The sequence below is a fragment of the Arvicanthis niloticus genome, chromosome 2 (assembly GCF_011762505.2).
Source record: "Arvicanthis niloticus isolate mArvNil1 chromosome 2, mArvNil1.pat.X, whole genome shotgun sequence".
NCBI lineage: Eukaryota > Metazoa > Chordata > Mammalia > Rodentia > Muridae > Arvicanthis > Arvicanthis niloticus.
Window position 1 is genome coordinate 62561146 of NC_047659.1, and position 12505 is coordinate 62573650.

A 12505-nucleotide genomic window follows, 5' to 3' on the forward strand; every position below is an offset into this window, starting at 1 on the left:
GGAAAAGGGGGCATGGGATAGAGGTTTTCTACTGGGGGAAATGAGGAAAGGGGATGGCATCTGAAATGTAAATAAAATATCCAATAAAATAAAAAAAATAAAAAATAAAATTCAAATGCAAATTGATCAAAGACCTCAACACAAAACTAGATACACTAACCCTGATAGAAGATAAAGTGGGGTATATCCTTGAACTCATTGGCAGAGTCTTCAGAAGAAAACTTTCTGAACAGAACACTGTTAACATAGGCACCAAGAGCAACAACAAATTAAATTTCACAAAATTGAAAAACTTCTCTAAGAATATGTGACATTTACTGAGCATTCATCCTAATAAATGAATGAGCTTCAGGTACATTGAGAGATCCGCTCCCAAACAAGATAGAGAGCAATTGTCAAAGACAGTAAGTCAACCTATGATCTAGAGATCATTTTTATGTATATATTTGGACTCTAAAATATGTGCATATACCCACATAATAATACATATGCAGAGAAAAAGAGAACTTGAAGACAATAAGTTGTACTAATTTTTAATTATTACTAATGGGTAATAATATATACTTTCTAAAATATTTAACAATCTTCAATAACTGTAGAGAGAGCATTTCTATTTCTCCTGAATTTACCACTTAAAGCTTCCAGTTCTGTTGTTTTTGTTGTTGATGCTGCTGCTATTTTTCTTGTTATCAAATGTTTAAGATTATCTTTTCTTTCTCAATAATCAGATTTCCATCACTACCTCCTCACCACAATGGCAGGTAATTGTATTGTAGCTTTTTGGTATGCACAAATAATGGCTTCATTGATGGAAAGCATTTTTAGATTTTTTTAATTGAAATTTTTTTTACATTTTTAGATTTTTAAACAAAGTTTTAAATAAAGGCTCTACTTCATTTTCATCAAATAATCCCAAATAATTCATCTAGGTCCACAGTGATACTGTGTTGTATTTCTCTAAGCACTGTAGCTGCCAAGAAATCTACTTTGTAAGTGAACACATCAAAATATCTCCATTTTCACTTTCTCCAGGGAGTAGGGTGAATGTGCTATTGGAAGAAGGCTGTGAATATTTGCCAACACACATGAAAATTACATCAGCTTGTCCACCTCTTTAAATACATTAACTAAAGGTAGTAAGAGTTGGGTTTATTTTGGAAACAAACCACAAGCCTTTCCATCAAGTCAGGTAAGCTCTACCTTCAGGTTACAGATAATTATTATGAAGTCAAAACTAGTTAATGTATAATTTTTCCACTTATTGGATGATGCCAAATTAATAGTGGTTGTAGAACATGATATCTAAAATTCAAATCAAGTAACTAGTAAATTGAACATTTGAATTAGTTTTATTTAATTGGCTCTCAATGAAAATTGTGCATGGGACAATATGAACCATACTTTTAGAATACATTCTTAAAATATGTATAAAATGATTATTTAGAAATTTTCTACCATTTGTTTTAAATTTTAGGGACAATTTAGATACAGTGTAAAAAGGAAGGACTTTTTTGTACTGGGTTCTTTGGTAAGCTCATACATATAACTAATGTATTCTGGTTACTTTCTCCTCACACCTTTTCTCTTACTTTTCTCCATCCCTTATCTAACTCCCTTACCTATCAGTCATTTTTCAAGGTTGATAATTTTTTATTTTGTTTTTGACTCACTCAATTTTACCACAGCCATCTGTGTAAACATTAAGTTGTAGCTATCCATTGGAGCCTGGTGAGGTAACTAATGACTAATTGATTAAATATAAGTATTGTGTCTATTTATAAAATGCTGTTTCAGGTTTGTGGTTTACAGTCTTGCTGACAGAGGAGGCAGATATCTTTCTTATTAAATAGAAATCTTAGTCCATCCTCAATGATTTAGGAATTGACAATCTTACATAATACATATTGCGTAATAGCAAAGATTGAATGACTAAATCTATTCAAATTGAAAGGATATTTGTTTTATTTTCATTTCATGATATATATTAGATTCAGGAACTTTGCATAATCTATTTCAAAGACAGATAATTAAGATTCAAAATAATATTGATTCATATAATCTAGTTTTGCTTTATTTTGTTCTGTTCTGTTTTCAATTATGTTGTAGTAATACAATATTAACATCATGGCTTTAATACTTATAAAATAATGAGTTGTTCTATTATATGAGGTAAAGTAGTTAGACATAGTGATTATGAGTATATATAATAGTGTTATGTTAGTTATGATTTTTGGAAACTATAAATATTCTGATCACTAATGGAACAAATTTACACAGAAACTGTCAGTATCCCAAGTAACCAGCACAGGTAAAAGAAAAATCAGCGAAAGCTGTGACATTCAAATTATCTCTGATCTGAACATTTCTAACTCTATTGCATGAAAGCAGTGTTCAGTCAGCATGCTAGGACATATATAAGTAAGGAAACCTGACCTTCTAAAGGAAAAGAAGGTTGGCTGTAATTTTGGGATTAGAAAAGTTAAGCATCAGTGGTAAGGAGGAAAACTGACAGAGGCTGTCTTTGTAAAAGCAACCAGTAAAAGCAACTTTGTAAAAGCTTCCAACTTCAGTTCCTCTTTACAAATCAAAGAAACACAGGCAAAATTAAATTGATCTGTGAAGATCTGTTTGTACTTGCATTGACTTACACCTAAGCAGAATTACCTAACAGGGATGTTATCTATTGATGTTTAATAAACCATGAAAAAATACAGGCAGATGAAAGAGATGAAGAACAGTATTGTTGCCATAGTAGTCATGAAAAGGTTTGCTTATGTTTTATATATATATATTAATAAATTTATAGAAATGTGTAAGATACTGTCATCATATTTTACCCCCTACTAATGTCTCTTAAATCCTGTCACTCCTGAGAAACCATCTTTTTCAAACCATCTTCCTCCATCTTTCACATCTTCTTTGTGACTCGGTGAGCTTAAAAAATGACAATACACTTATATACACATATATTACTTTAAGGGATGAATAAAATGGGGTACAAAATAAATTCAAGTAATTCAAGATCATTGGTTATTCTTTTGATTTATATACTATATGAGGTCTGTGTAAAGTTAGAACTAAATACATGATGTCTCGATTAATTTAAATGAGTTCAAGTATGCAATTATTCTTGAGAACTTAAATCTGTATATTCAATATGTTCAGAACAATAAACTTATAATCTTCATTTTTAAAGAATTGAGTTCTTCAGAATTTTGCCTATTTTCTTTTTTACATTTTGTTATTGTTCTGATAAAACATACTTTAGATATACACTGTATTTTTAACATCACTGAAACAGAAATTAATTTTAAAGTCACCATCACTGGTAATATACACAATTAGCATAAAATATTTTACAAAGTTCTCCTTTGCATAAAAAGTTTAGTGAATTTCTTGTGTTATCTAGCAGACTGCTCAAAAGTTTGTTTCTAGATTATTCCCTATTGTATCAATGATATCTAAAAGTCTACAGTTCAAAAGAGTTTATGCATCCTAAAAAGTGATTGTGTGGGTAGAACAGTTTCACAGTGTATATGAAGCCTGGGTTCTATCTATCCTATGCTTCATCAAAACAATGTTAGCAAAAAGTGAACACAGAAACACAGACGATGTACGGATCACATTATTTCAAGACAATGAAAGTTAGGAAGAGTAGGTAAAATAATTTGGAGAATGTGAGAAATTCAGTTTGAGATCTTGACACTGGTATGTTGGAAACTGATATATATATATATATATATATATATATATATATATATATATATATATATGTCATGATGGCTAATTTTCATTGTTAGCATGGCACACCTCAGAAGAGGGACACTCAGATGAAGAATCATTGCCATATAATTGGTCTGTGAGCATGTCTGTGTGGCATTTACTTGATTGTTTATTGATATAGAAGATCCAAGTTTAGGGTGGGTCATTCCATCTCTAGGAAATTGGATTAAGTCTGTATAAGAAGGATTACAATATATGAGCCTGGAGCTAACAACTGAGCAGCATTCCTCTATGGTTTCTGCTTCAGTTCCTGACACCAGCTTCTGGCCTTGATTTGCCTTATCATCAACAAGTGTTTTCAGTAAGTCAAATAAACCTTTTCCTCAAAATTTATTTTGATCAGTGTCTTATCACAGTAAACAGAAACAAATTACAACGGACAGTCTAGAATGGTTGAATGACTTGTTTTTATTCATTAAGTTGTAGGTGACTTGAGTGTTTGATAAAGACCTGGGTAGGATGCTAAAATACACACAAAATATATGAATGTTCTCTTAAATATGTTGGACATAGATACATAGTTGGTATTTAAAAAATTCTAGAGTGCTTTTTCTTGTGCTAATATTTATTCTGTGAGTTGGAAAATAAATTCTTTACATAAATATAAATGCATACGTATTCACAAATATAACAGTTAAAATTAGTGATACTAAAACACATTTTAATTAAGAACCAAAATTTTATCTAGTTATCTAGTAATTCCAAATACAAAAGCTGACCTTCCAAGTACATTTGACAGAGGATGTGTATCACCATATTTTAAATGTGGCAGTGCTCAAATATTACAGTTCATATATTTACATGTAATTAGGTTCATACTTTATCATTCATTTCTGCATCTCTAAAATAACAGCAAAAATTAAACAGGGTTCTGATACTTTAGAAGTATGTATTTTGTAGTTTTTTGGTGATTTCATATATATTTTATTGGATAATTCATAATCATAAAATTATTACACAAACATAATTTATCCTAGAACATTAATATGCATCTCAAGAATGTAAGAGATTTAGCAGCAATTTGTATTTTCCAGGTGTTTCAAAAAGGTCTCTTGGAAATCTTTTTTAAATAAAAATGAAATATCAAAATTCTACAAACACTATACATTTTTAATTTAATCTTCTCCCATAAAGTGGACAATATTCAGTAATGTAGTAAACATATTTCTTACTTGTTTATAATTTATTTAATTTCAGATAGATACACACATTGTGGATCATGGACTATAGGACAAATATCACAGAATTTCTTCTCCTGGGACTTTCTCAGAAAAAAGAAATAGAACTTGTCTGCTTTGTATTATTTTTACTTTGTTACATTGCAATTTTATTTGGGAACCTACTTATCATGATTTCTGTCACATGTAGTCACCTTGTCAATCAGCCTATGTATTTCTTTCTGACTTACCTTGCACTTTCAGACTTGTGCTACACCTCCACTGTGACACCCAAGCTGATTATCAACTTAGTGGCAACAAAAAAGTCAATTTCCTACAATGGTTGCATGACACAGCTCTTCACTATGCACTTCTTTGGGGGCATTGAAGTCTTTATTCTTACAGGAATGGCTTATGACCGCTATGTGGCCATCTGCAAGCCGCTGCACTACACCATTATCATGAGCAGGCAGAAGTGTGATGCTGTGATTGTTGCTTCCTGCGCTGGGGGATTTCTGCATTCCTTTGGTCAATTTCTCCTGGCAGTCTTCTTACCCTACTGTGGCCCCAATGAAATAGATCACTACTTCTGTGATGTGTACCCTCTGCTCAAACTGGCCTGTATTGACACCAGAAAAATTGGGTTCTTGGTCATTGCTAACTCTGGCCTGATGGGCTTAGTGACTTTTGTGGTCTTGTTGATATCATATGCTGTGATCTTATACACTGTCAGGTCTTACTCTGCAGACAGTCGTCACAAAGCTCTTTCCACTTGCAGTTCACATATCACTGTGGTAGTCCTTTTCTTTGCACCTCTACTGTTTATTTACATTCGACCAGCAAGGACATTACCAGAAGACAAAGTATTTGCTCTCTTTTATACTATCATTGCCCCCATGCTCAACCCCCTGATTTATACACTCAGAAACAAGGAAATGAAGAATGCCATCAAGAGACTCTGCTACCGTATGTCAGGGAGTGAAGGAAACAGGCTGAATGGTGTCACTCTTTTCTACCATTACACAGTTTCTTGAAAGTGTTTATAACTTAAATCAGCAAAAGGCAAATGTCCTGAAATGTGTCTTATACCTAGTGATATGTACAGGGTTCTTTTCAATGAGAATATATTTGCTGTTCTCAATATTAAAACAGATATTTTGACTGTAGTGTTGGTATTCTAATATTCTGCTGTTGTTGGTGTCTACATTGTTTGTACTAAATTGCTCCTTTTGTTCTAAAATTAATTATGCTTGACAGAAAGTCATCCACAGCAAAGTGCTCCCCATGTGAACACAGAGAGCACATATAATGCATTATGCTGTGTGACTATGTTTAGTAAACTCAGTTTATATCTAGCTTCTAGAAATAAAGAAATTCTTATCTGTACCTACAACAGAGAATATCTAAAAGATATACTTTCTATGTCACAGAATATTTCTTACATTTTTGTATTCTATTTTAATTTTAAAAAAGAACATTTTTTAACTTTTTATATTTCTAAACTCAATTCACTTTTCTCAAGCGTAAATTATTTTTTTAACAGTAGTCCTTTTGGCATTCACTGGCTTTTACAAAATTTCCACAATCCCCTCTTCTTCACTGTGTTCTGTGCCATATGATGTCTTTCTGTGTTATAGATGTTTCCTTTAAAAATGAACATTCAAGCCATGTATTTTGGCTGCCAACAAGTTGATGTTGTTAGAGACAAGCTTTAACATGATGGGCAGGAGGAAAAGTATTCCCAGGACAAAAAGGGCTAGCAAGATGAAGCTCTATATGCCATTCTTGAAGATTGACCACAATAGAAATACTGACCTCAGGCCATCGATAATTTTATTAGTCGTATCTGCTGCATCAATACTCAGCAGAGCAGCATTCTTTAAATTCATATACTCACTATGCAAAGTTAAAACATCCAGAGAGTTGTTAGAATTATGCCAAATACACTGCAAGTGTCTTGAAACTTTTTCCTAATTATAATGACTACCACTGTAAATTTTAGAACTAACATGAATCCAATGGTATTTGGTATTTCACTCGAGATGGCTCCTTACTCTTAAACTCTGAACTTCCTTCCAATAATTTGAATAGGATAAAGAGTATCAAGCCATTGTTCCAAATACCTATCTAAATCCTCTTGTATATCCAACACATTAGAAAGATGAACATTCCACACTTACTTATTGAGAATTGGCCTGCTATTTGCTTCTGTAATATTCATTTATTATTCTGAAAGGGAAACTTTTTTCTATTATTATTTTTATTGAATATTTTATTTATTTATATAGAAGCAGGGGGAGGCCGGATGGGCTAGGGGTTTTCGGAGGGGAAACTAAGAAAGGTGATAGATAACATTTGTAAATACATAAAGTATCTAATTTAAAATAAAACTATGTTTATAGCAGTTTTATTTATAATAGCCAGAAACTGGAAACAACCTAGAGATTTAGGAAGACAAACATCACATCTTAGTTTTTCATGCTTATTTAGCAATAAATATTATATTATTCTCTTTACAATAAATATAGTTTGTGGCACCAAACATTTCTCAATGCATTCTTTATTTCTGTGTTTCTCAGTGTGTAGATCAGAGGATTGAACATGGGATCTAAGATGGTATAGAAAGAGCAAACACTTTGTCTTCTGGATAAGTGGTAGCTGGTCTAATGTAAATAAAAAGTAAAGGCACAAAGAAGAAAATGACAACAGTGACATGAGAATTGTATGAGGAAAGAGCGTTGTGTTGGCTCTCTGCAGGGTAAGCACTGATGGTGTATAATATGAAAGAGTAAGACCACATCAAGACCATGAAAGTGACCAGTCCCAACATGCCTGAATTGGCAACCACCAGAAGTCTGACTTTGTATGTATTGGTGCAGGCAAGAGTCAGCAAAAGATAAATATCACAGAAATAGTGATCCATTTCATTGTGGTCACAGAAGGGGAGGCTAATAGCAAGGAGGCTCTGGAAGAAGGAATGTATAAAAGCACCAGTACAGCAAAAAGTTACCAAGGCATGACACCTTCCTCTGCTCATTATGATGGTAGTGCAGAGGCTTGCAGATAGCCACATAGAAGTCATAGGCCATCACTGTAAGTATGAGGATCTCAATTCCTCCAAAGAAGTGCAAGGGGAAAAGCTGAGCCATGCAGCTGGTATAAGAAATTATGTTCCTTTCTATGAGAAGACCAGTAAGAAACCTGGGCATCACTGTGGAGGTGTAGCACAGGTCTGACAAAGCAAGGTAATAAAGGAAGAAATACATTGGTTGCTCAATTAGCTGGCTATATGTGATAGAAATCATAATGAGCATGTTTCCCCCCAAAATAGCTATGTAACAACAAGAACTACAGAAAACATAGAGTTTTAATTTTCTTGTTCTGGGAAAGTCCTAACAGTTTAAATTCAGTGATGTTATTGGTATTTTCCATATTCCAAATAAATTAACATTCAATGTCATTAGCTGAAAGGAAAGACAAAGATTAGAAATTTTTATTCAGCATAGTATTGCTGAATTGCAGCAAATATTATAACTAGTATATGCATTTACTAAAACATGTTCACATCTTCTCTCTCTCTCTCTCTTTCTCTGTGTGTGTGTGTATACACACACATACACATATATATTTTGTATATTTCTAATTCTTATATTCTACACAATATTTTCATCATTTGAAAATCATTTAAATTACATTAGGTTAGTAAAAGTGAATAAAATTAAAAATCAGCCTAGTAGAGATCATAATCAAAGACATGTCCTTACATTCTACAAAAAGTGAGTTTAGGCTTGTGATCTCTTTATCACTGTGTAATTTACCCATTTGGTAGCTTATAATCACGAGTCTTAAACTGAAGGAAGTAGAACTAATAAGTATATAATATTGTTGTAAAATTAATATTTGTTGTAGAATTTTTACTATTGATAGTGAAATATTTGGTTATTAAATTGTGGTCCTGAAAAGCCTTCTAGGTGCTAAATCTAATCCCTGATCATAGTTTGAAAAATATCATATACTTGTGAATGGCATATGAAGCAGGACTAAGAACATCCTATTAAGTGAAGATTGTGTAGTTGTACTATTTTCAATTTCATGAATTAAAAGTAGTAATCCTTAGACTATAATCTGACAAAATAATGTTGCTACAGTCTCTTTGAACACTGGTTTCCTACTAGTTTTCAAACCATGAATAGCACAAACAAAAGCCAAAAGTTTAATCATGTTTACAAGAATATTTAGAACTGAGAAAGTTCTGAATTTGAAGAAATGACTTCATAAAAGTAAGCATTAAACTGGATATTTGCACATCATGTAGGATGTTCTTAGTCTCTGTGTCTATTTTCTTTAAACTTTAAAATCCTATTTCTTTTCATTGAACTCAAACCTACTATGCACTGAACCTAGACTCTCCTCCATGGTAAACCAAAAACATCTCTATGCAGCTCCATCTTGACCTGTCACTCAATTAACCCAGACCTGCTCATTATTCTTCCACCCTTAGGAAACTTCCCTAGGCTCTGTATTATTTTCCAAGTCTGCATTGCCTCTGACTCCTGCATGATTCCGCCAATACTATTATTATCATCTCTTCTGGGATTCTTCAAGGCAGTTCTTCAGACAAGCAGCTACCCTTTCTTATATTCTTGCTGTTTTTCATAATTTTCTGCCATGGTCAATTTATTTCAGTGCACAATCTTAATATTTAGACAAGTTCTGGCCATAGTTTCATAGACAAAGATATTAACCTCCCTTATGCTTACCCACTCTTCTTTAGTACAAGTATTTCTATTTTCAATCTTCCATGACCACAAAGGTTAAATTACCTAGGGTTCAATTGATAACAAGCACTAGTAGATGATTTTTGTGTTACCAGATACAAATATATAGCGATTACACAGTAAGCATAAAAAAGCTTACCAATGGTATATTAAAATTTAATCTGAATATCACCATTTACATAAAACAAATATTTTTTATGTCTTTCCCATGGCAACAAGAGAAATGACAATAACCAATATGTGCTTAGGTTTTACCTTTTTATCAGAATACAGTCTCAAGTGTTTTATATAAAATATATATTTTATATTATAAGAGCACAAAATTCTTCTTTCAAACCTTCAAAAATTGAAAACAGTTGTTATTGATAATTTAGATATACACACACTGAATACTATATATACTCATTAAAGTTTTTCTTGCTATTTAAATCCTAGAAATATGCTTTACATGTCCAAACTTCTAATTTTATAGTGTTTTTACTTACTTACTTACTTACTTACTTACTTACTTACTTATTTGTAATTGTTTATCAAAACCCATGAAGTCAAATTCATTAATCTTATGTTTATATCAGAGCATCTCACAACCCTTAATAGAGAAGCTTTTTCTTTCAGTAGATGGGAATCAACACAGAGACACACAACAGGTAATTGTTGACTGCTGCAGAGTGCTTAGCCTTACAATAGACGTCCATACCTCACTCTAATGATCAGGGATCTTTGCCAATGAGGAACAGGAAAAATTGTAAGCAGTGGTAGATAATGTCAAAGAAACAGTGTTTTCTGGACACAACCTGACAGTGGCACACAAGAATTCTCACTGACTGGAGCAGCATGCCAAGACCTGTACAGCTCTAACTAGACAAAATCCAAGCATGAAGAGTGGACAGTAGATATAAAAATCCAACAACTGCCTGACAAGGGAGTAACATTTAATGGCTTCTAAGAAAGGGAAAGTTAGATGTTTTGTTTTAATGATATTATTCCTTGTATTTTGACCACACACAAGAAATGAGAGCAGGCTCCAGTTTCAAGATGAGCTGAGCAACACATACTGAACATGAAGGGAAAAAAAGAAAACAGGCAAAAAGGAGTAGCAATCTCAAAGTTGGTTGGAACAAATTGGGAGGGCTGAGAAGGTGGTAAGTAAACTAGTTGAGGGGCAAATATGTTCAAGCTACAATGTAGGATAATCTCAAAGAATTTATAAAAATAAGTTTTAGAGTAAAAGTTGAATGATAAATTTACTTCAAAGCTTTGGATCATTGTCTCACAGATTTTTCTGAGTCTCTTTTAATTTAATTATAATTTAGGTGTTAACTTCATTTTCACTCTGTTATTCTATTCATCAACTGTGATCCTCATGATGTTTACAATCCTCTAACTCTGGCAAACTAAATCATGATATTTTTCAATTTTCTTTCACCATTCACTATGTCTTTATCTCACAAGGAAGGCAGAAAAGGAAAAAAATAATTTGTCCTAATATATTTTATTACTTTTAATTCACTCTTTGTTACATATCTCTTTACTACTATACAAAATTAACAGTTCATTAATCTCTCAATACTCTTTATTCATAACTTTATTTGAAAAAGTAGCAGGTAAAATGTTTCCAAAATAGTGAAAGAAAGAGGACTTATAAAATAGGTATGCACACACATGATTTAAACTATACAAGTGTAGGCAATTCAGTTTCTTATTTTTTGCTATAGCTATTACTTCCATCTGAATGGCTGTTACATACCACGTATTCCATCAGTCTATATGTGTTCTGGATCTAGAATTTCCCTGCTCCTTTCTGAGAAAAGACATATTCTCCTGAAACAAAACCATGACTTAGATTTGGGGGAAGAATGTTCATGTTTCTCTCCTTAAGATACATACCCACTGTGGTTTCAGAGGTGGTAAATATAGTTATAAATTCTCTGGTATAATTCCATGATTCCAAAGTGCATTACCTGGGAGATTAGATCTCAAGATATCCTCTTACTTTTTCTGAGGCATGAGGCATATCCTAAAAGAACATTGGGCAACTGTGCAATTTAAATGATTTAATTCCTCTCAGACTTTCAAAAATAGCTCTTCTAAAGTTATTAATAAGTTATACTCTGAAGTCTGCATATAATCCTGGAGTTGACCTGTACTTCATAATAGTAATCTTCAAACTCTCGTTGACGCAAATCCAAAGAGAATTTAAAGCATTCTGCGTGCCAAAGGGCATGACATAAGAATATTTGATGCAGGGAAATAAGAACAATTTCTGTGAGTTTGGTTAGAACAAAACAAAAAACAGTTGTTCAGAGTAGGAGGAATGATTGTATTGCATTATCAAATCTAAATTACCTAATATCTTTATCTGAGTTGCTGTGGCAACCCATGTTTTCTGTCTTAACAACCAGGTCTGTGTTTCATTTCTAGAAGAGAATCACAAGTTAGATCTTGTGTGAGCAAGCTCCAAATTAGGGTTTATAGGGGAGAGCATGAACCCTAGTACTAGAGGAACCTCTGCCATATCACAGATGCTAGCTTTAGAGATGGGCTAATTAGGGAATTTGCTAAATATTGAAAGTGCTATTCTCACAGAGGAGAGCTATAGACCTAAAGACTGATGATAGCTATATGGTCAAGATCCTCTGGAGTCTTAGGTGAAGGGCCTAGCAGGCCTCTAGAGAAAACCTTAACACAGAACTTAAGGGTCAGCCTGGGTTTGGGGACATGGGTTTCACTGCGAATGGAATTCAAATATGCTGGGTAAGTGTTTTTAACCTGGTCTGTCCTGCACAT

General features: G+C 32.9%; 1 protein-coding gene and 1 pseudogene across 1 annotated transcript; one reads left to right on the plus strand and one right to left on the minus strand.

Moving 5' to 3' along the window:
- The first annotated feature begins 1064 nt into the window (after positions 1–1064).
- On the plus strand, positions 1065–7482 carry LOC117704123 (olfactory receptor 4P4-like). The gene is made up of 2 exons (XM_076929049.1): positions 1065–1189; positions 4981–7482. The coding sequence occupies exon 2, from the start codon at positions 5003–5005 to the stop codon at positions 5972–5974; it is 972 nt and encodes a 323-aa protein (XP_076785164.1). The 5' UTR covers positions 1065–1189; positions 4981–5002; the 3' UTR covers positions 5975–7482.
- On the minus strand, positions 7454–8372 carry LOC117704537 (olfactory receptor 4P4-like; annotated as a pseudogene).
- Positions 8373–12505: the final 4133 nt, after the last annotated feature.